Genomic DNA, 15,747 nt, shown 5'->3' with positions numbered 1-15,747 from the left:
ACCATAAGTCTGGCTTTCTGTTGATGGCTGGTAACCACTGTTGATAGTTATGGTTGCATTCCATATTCACCTCTGACTCTCCTTTATTTTAGTGCTCATAACTCTCATGTCTTTTGTATGAACACTTTTCTTGCTTGGTCTTGACAAAAGGTGAAATTTATTTGCAAATTTGTGCAAAGTCAGTTCAGGCAGTTTTGTGTTACGTGAATGTAGAAAATGTATCTCTCCTATAAAGTATTTTCTGATAAGAAAATTTGCACTCATAACTGAAATAGCAGAAGCTAGTAACTTTTAAACTTTTTTCTTAAATAATCATCCATCCTTAGAAGTGGAAGATGCAATAGTTTTCAAGTCATAAATATATGAAGAACCATTGTCCTAGTCTGAGTTAAGGATGCACTTTTTCTTGCACTTGTTCCTAAATTCTGCTGGACGGTAGTCACTCTCCAATTCAAGCAGTTTATAAGCTCCGCTGATAAACATATGCACTCATCAAGCTCAATAGCTTTAATTTTTTTTACTTATAAAACCATAGGGAATTTAGATGGGGGGAAAAATTGCATAAAGCAACATTTAGCATAAGTGACTGCTTGAGAGGAAGTTCAGAAAGTTAAGCTTTACTTCCTCTGTGGTATTTTGGGCATTTTATGATACAATGTGTCACTTATAGCAGGGGTTCTCAACTTTTTTCTTTTTGAGTCTCTCCTCCCTCCCACCCCCCAATATGCTATAAAAACTCCATGCCCCACCAGTACCCAACAACTGTTTTTCTGCATATAAAAGCCAGGGCCGGCGTTGTGGGGGTAGCAAGCAGGGCAAGTGCCTGGAGCCCCATGCCACAGGGGGCCCCGCAAAGCTAAGTTGCTCAGGCTTTGGCTTCAGCCCCACGTGGCAGGGTTCAAGGCCCTGGGCTTCAGCCCTGCACAGCGGCGCTTTGGCTTTCTGCCATGGTCCCCAGAGAGCCTAACATTGGTTCTGCTTGGCAGACCCCCTGAAATCTGCTCACGGCCCACCAGGGGCCCCTGGCTGAGAACTGCTGACTTACATTTCTGGTTTCCTTTGCTTATTTACCCTTTGCTTCATAGGCCTAAACTTCTACAAAAACATTTCAGTGTGAGTAGTCCTGTTAAGTTGAATGAGTGTAAAGTTAGCCATCTGCTGAAGTGTTTTGTGGGACTTGGACCTCAGTCTTTATCATAAATTGTAAAAGACATATAGCATGGTCTAACCAGTGTTGTGGGAAAAACATTTAACATTCTGGAAATTCTGTAATACTGAATATTGTTTCTCAACTTTACCAGGTTAACTTTGCCAGGTTAACTTTTTCATGCAATTTATTTTTAGTCCACCTTCCCTCCAACCCCCCCAAAAGTATATTGGACAATTTTCCACAAGTAGAATACTGCTGTACATAAACTATTTTACTTCTTACTTACATATACAGTCTATATTGTAGATCTTACAGCTAGTTCTGTATTCTTCCGTTTGTATTGAAGATCAATAGGTTGTTTCCTTTGGCTTTCAGTTGAACTCTGCTTTTTTGTAACAAGCACAGTGAAATATTTAAACTAGAGTAAAAGCTGTGTTATCTGGCCCTGTACCAACCGGAAAGCTCTATAAACCAGCATTTCTAATCTTCATAGAAAGTCCGATTTATAGTCCAGTTGGCACAGGGCCGGCAGGCTCCCTACCTGGCTCCGCGTGGCTCCCCAGAAGCAGCAACATGTCCCTGCTGCTCCTAGGCGGAGGAACGTCCACGAGGGATTTAGCGTGCGCGAAGGGTTGCGGGCCTGGGGGTTGGGACGCGGGAGGGGTTGCAGGTTGCAGGCTCTGGAAGGGAGTTTGGGTGCGTGAGGGGGCTCGGGGCAGGGGGTTGGGGCGTGGAGGGAGCTTGGGGTGCTGGATCCAGGGGGCACTCACCTCTGGCAGCTCCCCACAAGCGGCGACCTGTACTGGCTGCTCCTAGGTGGAGGCGCAGCAGGCGTCTCTGTGAGCTGCCTCCGCCTACAGGCGCTGCCCTGCAGATCCCATTGGCCGCGGTTCCCAGCCAATGGGAGCTGCGGAGCCCAAACTTCCTCCCTCTTAGCTAACTGGCATTTTTCACTTACTGGCACCCCCCCATTCCTCCAACATGCCCGATAAAAAAGCTTTTATGGTATATATAAAGGAATATTTCAAGTCATTTGTTAGACCCTCAGAACAACTTTGGCACATTGTAGAAAGGTGAGATATATTAAACTGATGCTTTTATTATAGTCATTTAACATTTTTTGTGAAATATTTGATTCCTGTAGGTCATCTACAGATATTTGATATGTTCATTGTAGAAAAGTGGCCAGTAGTGCAGGCCTTTGCACTGGAGGGGATCGGTGGCGATGGCTTCTTTACCATGAAATATGAGGTATGTACTTCAATTTATTATCGTTAAGGCTAAGATTTTGTCACAGATATTTTTAGTAAAAGTCAGACACCGGTCACGGGCAAAAAAGTAAAATTCACGGAAGTTGTGATCTGTCCATGACTTTTACTAAAAAATATCCCTGACAAAATGGGGATCTGTGGGTCCCTATACCCCTGAAGCGGGCAGCTGCACAGGGGCTAGGAACCGCCTGCAGCAGCTGGGGGCTGCGGGGTATCCCTGCTGCCTGCAGCTCCGGGGGTCCTCCGTAGCCGCCTGCGGGGGCCAGGATCCGTGGGTTACTCCTGCTGCCTGCAGCTGCAGGGGCTTGCGGCAGCTGGGAGCTGTGGGGTTCCCCCGCCACCGGCGGGGCCCAGGAGCTGCGGGAGAGTTTCTTCGGCAGCGGCTTGGAGTTCCGGGGCCGACTAAGGTGGCGGAGGTACCCTGCAGCTCCCTGCCCCCGCAGGCGGCGGGGGACCCTGCAGCTCCCGACCACCGCAGGCTGATGTCACGAAGGTCGCTGGAAGTCACGGTTTCTGTGACTTCCGCGACTTCCATGACTAAATCGTAGCCTTAGTTATCGTTACCTAAACATAGAATTCTCTCCTTCAGTCTCTTCCTCTCAAACAAAATTATCCAGGTATGAAGTGAGCAGTATTCAGTTGTGGACTAGTGACATGTTTGCAGTCTATTACGTTATGAACTAAGTGTACTAGAAACTGGTGCTTTTTTCCACTGGAGAGCTATGAATCTCCCTTTCTAGTGGTGTAGACCATTTGTTTTGAGCCCTGCTAGGTGTTAAGATATAGATCTGAAAATAATAAAACATTTTAGATCATTGTTAAGGGTACTTATGGCCCATCGTCTAAGGAAAGAGGGAGTGACCGTAACTTCTTACTTGGATGATTTGTTGGTTCAGCTGTTCTGACTGTGGCAGGTTCTCTCTCCTAAGTCAGGTTTTTGTGAGGCAGCATGGCTCACTGGATCAGGCAGCAGACTGGTAGCCTGTGTGCTTCAGTTTCCCTTATTGTAAAATGGAGATATAAGTTACCTACTTTGTCTACAGAGGAGAGCGCTATATAAGTACTATTTTAAAAAAAAGTGTTTTTACTTCATTTCACCTTCCTGGAACACTGCATTGCTATGCAGACATCTCTGGTTCTCTGCTGTCCCAGTTCTATTAATTTACTGTCTAAATATTCCTGCCTCATCTCTAGGCATGGGTGCTCTTCATCTAGGCTCCTCTATGGAGACCCACTTGCTACACATAGCTTTTATTTTTTTCTGTGTTCTTGATTAATTACTACTTTTAGTGATGTTACTTATCTGTCTTTTGACAGCTTAAATAACCTCCACTCTCTTGTTCAAGTAAAACTTTGGCCCATCTGTGCTACAGATCTGCCTTTCTTTTCCTCAACTGTGTTCATGTACTTCACTGCTTTGACTCGTCTTCTGAAATCCTCATCCACGCTTTTATTTCCTCGTACCATCTTGTGCTGTGAATTTGTCAGATCTCAAAGGGTGTGAACACAGTCTGAATAGATAGGTGCTCTAATGGAGGTTTGACTGGAGCAGTGATACTCGGGCTCCTGAGCTTCAAGTGGCTCTTCAGTGTGTTTCCTGTGGCTTTTTGCAGTAGATATTAAAACACCGTGATTTAATTAACAACCAATGAATTCACATGACTGTAGCTCTTTTGGGTAATGTTGGTAGCTAATTTGGCTCATGAACCACTGAGGTCTGAGTATCCCTGGACTAGATGATGATAATGATCCTTTTTGGTCTTAAAATCTATGGGTGAGACCTTGGCTCCATTGATGTCAATGGGAGTTTTGCCACTGACTTCATTGGGACTAGGATTTTACCCTATGAATCTATGAGAGATCTCTAAGGGTATGTCTACACTGCAGTACAAATCTTCCAGCTGTCCTGGGTCAGCTGATTTGGGCACGTGGGGCTTGTGCTATGGGGCTATAAATTTGCAGTGTAGACGTTTGGGCTTGGGCTGAAACCTGGGCTCTGGGACCCCAAAGATACTTCAGGGTATTACGTGCTGCATAAACAAAGTTGTTGCCTATTCCTTTTCTGTATTTTGTTTGAGTTTTAGGTCTAGTGGTATATTGATGCTTTTAACACATTAAGGCAGCCACACATCCCCCATTCTCTTCAGTTCAAAATTATCCTCGTTCGAATATTTAAAAACATTTTTAATACTTGAAGTAGTTATTCTGTTCTTTTTCAAAAGCAACTAAGACTTTTAATCAATATTTCACAAAATATTTAAAGATTAATAATCACCTCTTAATATTTTGTGATGATACAACGGTGGCGCGTGTTCCTAGTGCTATTATGCACAGAACTCCGTTAATGCACTTAGTTGTAAATGACGAACGAATGGAAACCATGTCTTAGAAGGCAATCTATTGCCAGATTCAGTGAAGAGCAATTGAAATGACTGTATAAAGCAGTCGTATAAAACTTTCAGTGTTGAAATATTTCAATCTAGAAAGCATTTAAAATGTCAGTGTCTCTTTGAATATTTTTGAATGATTATAGCTCCATATGTACGTTTACCTATGGAGGAAAATGTTTAAATTAGTGTTAGTGCCAGTTAACTTGTAACTTGCTTTAGCTTGGTACTGTCTGCCTTTCTGACCGTTCACTCATAACAAGGAGTTGCCTTTTCTGCAGTTCTAGCCATTTGGAACGGCTTTCTTGTATTGCTCTACCAGATTGACTCTCAATCTTTTTAAAAATCTTAACTGCACATTTGTCTTTTTTCCCTTGGCTATACTTGTTAATATCTCTCTTCTCTGCTCTTAATTAACTCTATTATATTTAACTCTGAAAAGCCTTTTAGGATATAGCTTGTATGAAAAAAGCACATAAGACCTAAATATCAATTACATACTATCACTTAATGTGAAGGATATTAATTTTATAGGTTGGGTTATCCAGAGTTTTTAAATCTTATCCAGTCTTGAATTTGAAACGCTTATGCCATTGGTTGAGTGTTTCAGATTCGTACAAACTGTTGTAGCAGGCTGAAGGCCAGACTTGCAAAACTGCTCCGCACCCAGCAGCTAAGTGCTTGAGTGCCGCATAAATCTGTGCATGTCACACTACTTACAGTATTTTCACAGTAAAAAGAGATGTCTATTAAAATGTTTTACAGTTAATGGATGTCAGCATGGATCTGTGGAAAACATACAGCAAAATGGATCCTGTTTCCCTGGAGGACTTGCTTTTTGAGGTAATGCAGCTGAAATGTTTTGAACTAACTCATGACAAGTCTTAGACGAAAAGTGTCAATTTACGTTCGTGTCTAACAAAAAACTGGTTTGACTACATCAGCCAAAGTGTGGGCTCCCTACGCTGTGAGGGTGCTGCAGTTTTCTCTTTGGAAGTTTGTGTAACTTCTGTGGAATTAAAGACACTGTGTTCTTTACCGTATCAAGTCTATAGAGAGAATCCCCACAATTGCATGAGTTGGCTGTATTCTTTGCAGGTCACAGCACTGTGTACTATGTATGTTCGACACCAGTCCTTCAGTGCATGTTAAAAGAATAGTGCGTGGCAGCAGAAGCATTGTGTTACAAAAGAAAATTTTCTTATCATAAACCTAATTGGTCCATATTGATTGATAGCTACTTAATAGTTTAAAAACAGATCAACAGTGACACATAGTGGCCACAGGCAATTTTTACAGTACCTTTTTTTGCATTTCCCAGTGAACTTGTTTTCTAATGAGGTAGTCTGATTTTAAATGCCTAAACCAATTTGAAGTTGGAGGAATATATGCTTCTAGAATAGCAGTGCCTTTGGTAGTTAAAGTTTAGTTGACATAAACCTCAATTTGCGAGGCTTAGTATTGCCTCTGCTAAATCCAATTTGAATGCAATTTGAGATGGATTATAAAATATATATAAACAGCACTAAAAGAGGACAAGATTAGACAGAACTGTGTGTGTGTGTGTGTGTATATACACACACACACACACACTGTCTAATCTCCTGTTTTAGTGCTGTTTATCTGAAACTGAAATCAGTCTCAGACTCTCAGGCAGTTGAAACTTTTTTTGTTGCTGGTCTTGATGGATATCGCTACAATCATAAATGTGGGACAAGATATTCAGGATTAATTGTAGCTAACTTTGTGTTTTATATTTACTTTTGTGCATTTTTAGAAATTGGTGTGCTGTTAAAAATTACCATATTGCCAGTTTAATTCTGTCATGCATAGAACAGAAACAACAAGCATAGAGACATTAGTGGCTTCCTTATGTTGCTCAGACAGCATCCTCTACGATGATGAAGCCTGAGCGCTTGTAGGGTTGAGAGTGTACAGTAATTCTTACATACTCTGTTCTCGTCATCTTGGTTTATTGTTGCTCTTGACCCCAGAGTGTGAGGTATTAGCTCAGATTTTGTTTTGTCATGTGGATACCTGTCATTTAAAGGTTGTGTGGTTTGCTGGTTTGATGCTTGCAGTAGCACTTTGGGAATCCAGAGATCAGGGCTCCTTTGTGCTAGTCCGTGTAAAAACACGAGAGAGATGGTCCCTGGCCCAAAGTGCTTAAAATCTCATTAACTAATTGGTTGGACTGAGACAATCTCACTTCACATGCCAATATGCTTTTATCATCACTCTCCTGGAACCAGTGACCTAGAGATGAATCTATTATCAGTCTCTTAAGGCATCCAGTTGTCCAGTAGTTAACTTCCATAATGGTGGTTGAAATGAGATGGTGTCGTCCTGAGTTTGAATAGGAGTCTGTCTTGAAACACATGATCAGCTAGCTCATAAATCCCAAAGAAATAAACAGGATGTTAACACTTTTAATTGTGTATCTATCAAATCTTTCTTACATACTGTAAGATGCTTTATTTCAGTCTTTAGAAGTGATGCATTTAAAATACATTTTGGAACAGACACACAAATTTCAAAGATTTATATATAAGGTGCCCAGTTTCAAGCAGTTCCGTTTCTCTCCCCTTCCCCCCCTCCTCCCCCCCAATTTCAAAGGTTTGCTGTGAGGCTGCCAATTCTTGTTGTGGTGATTCTTCTTCTTCTTCTTCTTCTGCTTCTTTTTTTTAATATGGAAGATGGATGTTGGGATTTTCAGAAGTGCTTGGACTTGGCCTGACTCTGCTTCCATTGAAGTCAATGGTGAAAATCCAGCTGACTTCAGTGGGAGCAGAGTTTGGTCCACATGGTGAGTTTTTGGAAATTCCTGCCCTTGTTTCTTTTAACTCTAATAAAACTTTGACTCAAGTCTGACAACTCTGCTTGGTATTAAAACAGTGAATTATGACGTATAGCATGGGGCATATCATCTTGTCCTGAATAAACTAATGAAAGTACTTCTCAACTATGCTATTTTAGAAAGCTAAAAGAACCTATGTGAAAAGCTTTTCGCCTTGCTCATTCTTGCTGAACAGAGGTTTTCTTGCGGCTTATGGCTTCAAAGTATAGAATTAATGAGTATCAGTCTGTAGTCATAAATAAACAATTTTGTTTAGACATTAAATGTCCACATTAAAGTGTGTGTAAGACAGAGTAGTAACATTTACAATCTAATTTGTATGGTTTACTATTGTTAGCACTGCATTAATGAAGCTGTAAGTGAATAGGCTGTATTGTCTTGTGCATAGCCTGTTGCTAAATTTATAATGTGGACATAAAAATATAATTTTGACTCATACCATTTTAAAAAAGAGCACACAGTCTAAACCCTCTCACTTCAGTAAACCTTCCTTTCCCCCCATATCTTCTAGGTTCATGCTTAGGAAAACTATGGAAGCCATTCCACATAATACATACTGTGCAATAATTGTAGATCCCACACTAAACTTTGTTAGAATTCTGATACACTATGTATCCATCCCAAATATCTACTTCATCAGAATGATACAATTTTGTTTTTCTCTATTCTTTTTCTGACGTTTTAATTTCAGTCTTAACTCTCACTGCCTTAACTTGTAAAAAGTCCTGTTCATTTGTATGCTGATTCATTTCCGTTCTGTACCTCACATCTAGCATACTTGGTATACATACTTGCTGTCTCCAGCCATGTTGTTTAGGGATAGAGGGGTGAAAACACATGGGGCAGACTTTATCTTGAATAATTTCCAGTTATAAGAACAGATTCTTTGCTGATGCATCCGAAGAAGTGGGTATTCACCCACGAAAGCTCATGCTCCTATATGTCTGTTAGTCTATAAGGTGCCACAGGACTCTTTGCTGCTTTTACAGATCCAAACTAACACGGCTACCCCTTTGATACTTGACAGTTATAAGAAGTCACTTTTCCCTCCTCTCTATCCATAGTTACTGTCTTTGTTTGATGTTAAAAGTACAAATCCGTATTGGAGCAATGTAGATTCCTTGTTTTTAAAATGTATTAGGCAGTACTTCATTTTTGATCCTGTTCATATTTACACATTTGTCTCTTCAGTTTTTGAGTGAGTATCTCTTCAAATAGCTTTTACCCAGTAATCTGAAAACTCAGTTTGACATTCTCAAAATAAACGGCTTAATTTTTAGACTGAAATTACTTATTGGACAGAATATTTTTTTTCAATGAAAGTTGAATTTTCCAGTTTATATTAAGCTTTGAGTGACGAAACTAAATTTCAAGGTCTGAAGTGGCCATAAAACAAGATTTTACATAATTGGACTGTTAACAAAAGTGTTGTAACATAGTTGATTTCATCATTTAACATCCGTGATTTACTGCCTTGCTGACATGATACTAGCCGAACAGAACAACACGTATTGCTTTTTTCCCTTTTCAGGATTTAATGACTTTCGAGCACCAATGGACCAGCTTTTTTGCTAATTTTGACACTGAAATTCCTTTCATCCTCGAGCTGTCAGAATCTCAAGCGGGGGAGGTATGTTTACTTAATTAAACCCTTTGAAATTCAAATACAAGGAGGAATTCATGTGGCACCTTAGAGACTAACTAAGGTGCCACAAGGACTCCTCCTTGTTTTTGCTGATATAGACTAACAGGGCTACCACTCTGAAACCTGAAATGTAAATGTCACTAATGCTGATTCATTATTACCGCCTTGCCATTATATTTGATAGGGTTTGTTTTCTTCCCTTCCCCCCCTTTCTTTTTCATCTTTATGGTTATAAGCAAACTTGCCTATTGCGGTGTGTAAGCTTATGAATACTCTTCTTTCCTAAATTGTACAGTTCAGGCTGTGTTTCCTTTTTGTTTAACATGACAGAACAGTATAATAAAAATGTTGCATCTGTGTAGCAGGGCAATTTAACTTTTCAGCTAAACTCAAAGTTGAGTTTTGCACTGATAGTGGACCTTATTTGTATGGCATGTCTGTCTAATAGATTCAAATTTATGTATGAATTTCATTTCAGTTTGGTGATAGGAATTCATATAAAGCGACAAACAAGAAAAACTGAGACTGCAAATTTCAGCCCTGTTTTAACATAATCCATGATATGACTCAAATGGGAAATGTGGAGGTGCTACTATGCATTCCACCACTGTGACCTGTTACTAGTTCCAGTTGAGTTTAATAATCGTAATTATGTAATCAAGATATGCAACTTCTTTTTTTTTTTTTTTTAAATGATGGATAATGTAGTTCATTTTTTAGTGCTTGTCTACACCATGGGTGTTACAGTAGCCCAGCTCTGGTGCTGTAGCTATGCCCCTATTCTGCCATAGTCTAGATAATTCCTATAGCAACGGAATGGGTTTTTTCATCGTTGTAGGTAATGCACCTTCCCCAAGCAGTGATAGCTAGATCTACAGAAGCACTATTCTGTCAACCTAATCGCGTTTAATTGAGGGTTAGGTCGTCATAGTTATGGTGCTCAGGGCGTGAGTTTTTCAGACCCTTGAGCAAGGTAGCTATGTTGATCTGTAAGCCAGGCCTTAGTGATAGCATTAGCATCTCTCATTTAAACCTGGCAGTCTTTGTGTTTCTTTTTATTGTTGGAGTAACAAAGTTGTTTTTTTCTTTTTGTAGCCATTCAGAAGTTACTTCAGTCATGGAATGATTTCAAGCCATATAACAGACAACAGGTAATGTCATTTACCTTATTCCTGTGAAGATGTCATATGTATCAATCAGTGTACTATATTTATATAATGTTACTTTATATCTGATGCATTGAGACCTATTGTAATGTCATTTGGGACCAGGAATATATCTTAATATATCATGTCCTATTTAGGATTGATATGGAGTTATCTTTAGGTATAAAATATATTTTTAGTAATACCACTTATGTATAGCCTCTTCTCCTGAAGGATCTCCCAACTCTTTGTAAATTGTCATCCATGTGACTGTATTGTGTACAGAATAAGCATTCAGGCTTCTAATTACCCACTTTGCCTATTCTATGTTATTCAGGATCTTATATTTGATTCATTACCATGCTATCTGAGCATCATGTGCACAGAATGGCCAAGTTAGAACATTTGGCCCCATATTTTCATAATAGTATTTAAAAAAAAAAAAAAGTTGCTGAGTGACACATTGGGTTTTGTAAATGATTAACAGGCAAAACACTTAAAAGCAAGGACATAAGTAGATAAGAAAAACCCAAATCCTACACTAGCCACATAAGAATAATTTAAGGATAAAATAATGCTTGTTTCATCCCAGCACAAAAGCATTAATTCTGTCACAGCAATCTCTCTATATAACACTTAAGGAAAAAAAATATTATGGAAGTAGAAACTTACAAATGTGCAAATTAATGACAGATACTGAACCTTAGTTTAAATGTAAAATCTAGATACATGGCTAATAATACTTTGTGGTTGTGACTGGTGTCCCAGGGGAGCCAACTGAAGTCACTCAATTAGGGTGAACTGCAAAGAATAAGGCAGACAATCCCCAAAGCTGGTGGATATTCCAATACTTAGATTTACCAAGCCAGCACAAAACACCCTCTATAATACCTCACTGGTTACGCAGAAGCCAACAATACAGTTCCCTTAAAGTAACCCAACCTCAGGCCTCCACCCAGATACCCAAGTCAAATATGATGAAGATTGCTGAAAATATTATTCATCATATAAAAAAGTTCTACCAATCCGTAAGGATTGGACACGTTACCTCCCGGTTAATGAATATTTCAGATCTTACCCAAATACTTACAGCCAGTTCTTATTAACTAAACTAAAATTTATTGAAAAAAGAAGTGTGTGTGTGTGTGTGTATTGGTTAAAAGATCAGTATACATACAGATATGAGTACAATTCTTGAGATTCAGATTCATAGCAGAGATGGTGAGCTTTGTAGTTGCAAAGAGTTGTTTCAGAAATAGTTCATAGGTTATAGTCCAATGTTTATATTCAGGGTGGTCCAGTCAAGACTGGGATCTCAGTCCTTATGGCTTAGGCTTCTCCTGCATGAAGCCTCAAGCAGATCTGAGATAAAAAGGGTTGGGACCCAAGGGTCTTTTACACTGTTTTCTAGCAGCCACTTGACCATACAGTCCTGGGTGAACAATAGTCTTTTGATGTAACCTTCTGTTTCCCAAACCTTACCGGTAATTAACTACATGGATTAACATAAGATAATTTATCTGTTTGGCAGTCTATCACAAACTTTAAAGAGACACATAGACAATGACATCATTGCATTCAAGATTCATCTAAATGTTAATATTCCCTTTTGATCTCTGAATCAATAGCTATAGGAACTGTCTGTTTACATAGCTAATTATTAAACAAGATATAAGTAAACACACACAATTAGTATCACCTCTAATTCTCTAACAATACAGGTTTGCACTTCAAAGTTCTAATCTGTCTAGCAGGGAATGGCCCTAATTACCATTCACATACTTTTTAACTTGTCTTTAATGGTTGGCTTTGGGTCATTTAACCTGCAAGCTGCTTAACCCTTTCTGGCCATACGTTATATTTTGTATAAGATTTGTTGCAATTATAGAACAGTGGTAGCCACAATGATTTGCATGGTCATATTTTAATTAGATAACGTCACAGTGCTCTCGGACTATTTCTTAGTCACTGCATCTCAAAGCACATTAAAATGGTAAGGATTGTTAGTCTGATAATTCTGTTGGCCAAGTACAGAGATTTGAACCAGCTTGTATCAGAAAAACATGGTTTTAATGGATAAGCTATAAGTCTGACATATAAGGGTACATTTGTGATTTCCCCAGGGCCCAGTTACTCTATCCTTGCTGGATTCTTGTGTAAATAAATATTTGTACCATGGAACAAACATTAGGGGAATATACAGAATAGTCTTAGTAAAGGTGTTAACCAGCTCAGTAATTGGTAAATACCAAGGTAAGAATCCTAACCAAACACGCAATGTCTCACTGTCTTAGAGTCGATTTCTCACTTATAGCCAATGAACTTATGCACATTCTCTTGGCCGGGGATCGTCTTGGTGGGATATGCAGGAGGAGATGTCATTTCATCAGCTCCCGAAGTTTCCTTTCACTTTGGAAAAGTAACATTGAAGTTGAAAATAGTCTGTCACATCTTCACCTCCTCTGTTTCCTTGCTCAAGTGTCTCGTTTTCAAATAATGTCAGTAGCTGATAGATTTTTATCATTCCTCCCCCTGAAAACCACTTTTTGCACAAACGTATGTTAAAATTTGTTTCAAAGTCTGACATAATGTGGTTTGTGTGTTAAATTGAGATACAAAGAAACATTAGATACCTCAAAATATAAAAGCACTGTTTGTCTTTTATCACAAAGTACTTAATTCATTCAATTTTCGGAATACATTTTACTTAATGAGATGTAACTCCAAGTATTTGAAAAATGGAAGGGTTTTTTGTTTTTTTTTGGTGGCGAGTTAGAGATAGATTTGATTATCTTCCTAATGGAACTGTGGTTGTCACCTGTCACTTATTCACTTATTAAACATGTACTTACTGATCTCAGGAGAACTGTCGTCATCCTTTTGTTCCAAAAGCAGAGCATTTTACTGCTTGAGCTAAGGAAAGATCTCAGTTAGCTGTCATCTAAAGAACTACCCTTCGGTTCTTCCTTACCTGCTGCTAACCAATGGATTTCAAGGTACCCTCTCACATAGTGTCAGGGCTTTCCATAGTAATTAATCTCTTTGAAAAGTTTGGAGACAGCTGTCAAGCTTTTTTGAACTACAGGTATCCAGAGAAACATTAGACAGCAGTCAAAATTGCAAATAGGAAATATTTAGACTCCAAGTTTCTTAACATCCTTGAGGTAGGCTTGGAAGATGTTTTCATAAATATTTTGTTACCTAATCTTTTCTTTTGTTACCTCACGATCCCTTTTGTTTGGTTTTCTTTCTTTCTAATGGTAGAGGTTTTCCATTGATTCTCAACGTAGACTATACAACTAATTATAATTTCATTGCTATATTCTGTTTTAATGGGGGAATTCCAATAAATAACGTATAAAAACTCGTAGAATACTTGAGGCCTTGATTATATTTTAAAAGTGTTGCAGTAATAATTGTATTTTTCTCTTTAGCCCTAGCAGACAGCCTTTTGTGCTGTTTGGTAACCACTCGAGTAAAGAGAACCTGAACTCTGGTAACTTTAATTTTCCATCTGAGGGACATCTGGTTCGAAATACAGGCCTTGGCGGAAGTACTGCTAAGCACATGGTGAGCTTTTTATAACTTACCTTTTTTTCCCCCCAGCAGTATGTTTTTGCTTTGCTAAATTGTTTTTCTTTGTATTACAAAATGCTTATTGGTGATCAGTCAAACTGCCAACATGTGTGCAGTACAAATATATATTCTGAAAGGTTCAAGTAAAGCAGTCAGACCTTTAATGAAAAGGGAGGAAATTGAAGTTGCTATGGGACAAATCCTACAGCCCCTCTTGGAAGCCAAACTTCCATTGACTGAAATGGTGTTCCACTCATGGGGTGCACATGATTGGGCCCAATATGAAAGAAGACAACTTTCTAAGGACTGTGCATAGTTGAAAAGATAGGGTATAATATCCTTGGCATATATTCTGACTGATTCGAGGCTGCAAATAAAAATACTCTCTAAAGATGCATAATTTTTCTAACTTTTTTCTTCAGTAACTGAAATATGAGTTATGGTTGAATCATAAAACTCTTGGTTAATATTTCTAAAAATATACTGTATCAACACTTGTAGTAATTTTTGAAATAACTTGTTAACTCATTAATTGTACTCTTCATATTTCCAAAACCATTGTCTCCAAACCTCATTACATATTTAAACAACCAGACAAACATCAAAATCCCTGTAAAGCTGTCAACTGTTAGATTGTTACTAAAATGAACTTTTAAAAAATTTACTTGTTTCCATTTTCAAGTAAAAGTTGAGTTTAAAACATGTCATGAGCTCGATGGCTCATTGCGCTACCATGCAGGGGATGCATTTTGGGAAGCGACCCCAGGGAATACAGATCCTCAGTCTGGCTGGGCTGGGTGCATCAAGAAGGTAACTCGAAGCGAAGGAGGAGAGGTAGTGTGCAGGTTGCATTGTTTAGTTGTCCCTAGTAGCCAGTTGAGGAAGGCTTTGAGCGTGTCTGTAACTGCTTGCACAGTTGCTACTGCAAAAGATGTAGAGTGTAGTTGATTAGGTACAGGTAATTATGGAGCAATGGCCTGGTAATGATTTTATGACTCCACATGGGCTAGAGCAATATTTAATGAGTCACTGCCTTATGGATGAGCATGGGGTTGGCCCATTCCACTGGTTAGGTAAACAAGAAAAGATCATTTAATGTTCCAATGTAATTAAACTTCATTCTCAGTTTCCTCCCCTCTCTCATATTATTCCCACATGGATACCAGTCATACTATTTTTATTTTCACATACATGGGTGGGATTCCTGTTAGGAGCACCTGTTGTCTGTCAGAGCCAGATGTGATTGCTTCCTGATCTGGTGTCTGCCACATCATGTCAGTGAGCCTCAGAGGGCTAAAGGAGGCGGTACGTCTAACATGACATTGCTCTGCTCTGTTAGCTAGTAGGATGCACTGATAGTAGCATTAAATAACGGCAGGGCAGCCAAGGAGAGCTTGGCAGAACTTGAGGCACCTGAATGAAAAGGAGTAATTTATATACAAACCCTGAAAACACATTCTTAATTCACACGGGGAATTCAGAACTCACTTTGTTTTCAAGGCCTTTTTGAACCACGCATATCAAGTCAAATATTGAAATACACCTTTAAAAGGCTTAGATAACTTTTTAAATACAACTGGTCCTGGTTCATGCACTTTCGGTAGCATTTCAGTAGCTAGAAAATTAAGGCAGATTTTAATTAGCCATCTATTTATAGTTGTTAATGTTTATACCATTATTTATTGACTAAGACCCACTTACATCTTATTAATACTG

At 39.0% G+C, this 15,747-nt stretch overlaps 1 protein-coding gene across 1 annotated transcript in view; it reads left to right on the top strand.

The window, feature by feature from the left end:
- DNAAF9 (dynein axonemal assembly factor 9) overlaps window positions 1–15,747 on the top strand; it is a 131,069-nt gene that overhangs the window by 48,188 nt on the left and 67,134 nt on the right. The window contains exons 6-10 of the mRNA XM_065405753.1: window positions 2,295–2,401; window positions 5,574–5,651; window positions 9,197–9,295; window positions 10,406–10,461; window positions 13,890–14,025. Of these exons, the coding sequence (XP_065261825.1) occupies window positions 2,295–2,401; window positions 5,574–5,651; window positions 9,197–9,295; window positions 10,406–10,461; window positions 13,890–14,025 (476 nt within the window). The remainder of the gene's footprint in view (window positions 1–2,294; window positions 2,402–5,573; window positions 5,652–9,196; window positions 9,296–10,405; window positions 10,462–13,889; window positions 14,026–15,747) is intronic.

The sequence above is a fragment of the Emys orbicularis genome, chromosome 5 (assembly GCF_028017835.1).
Source record: "Emys orbicularis isolate rEmyOrb1 chromosome 5, rEmyOrb1.hap1, whole genome shotgun sequence".
Classification (NCBI taxonomy): domain Eukaryota; kingdom Metazoa; phylum Chordata; order Testudines; family Emydidae; genus Emys; species Emys orbicularis.
Note: the sequence above shows the minus strand (reverse complement) of the source record. Positions and strands in the feature narration are given on the sequence as shown.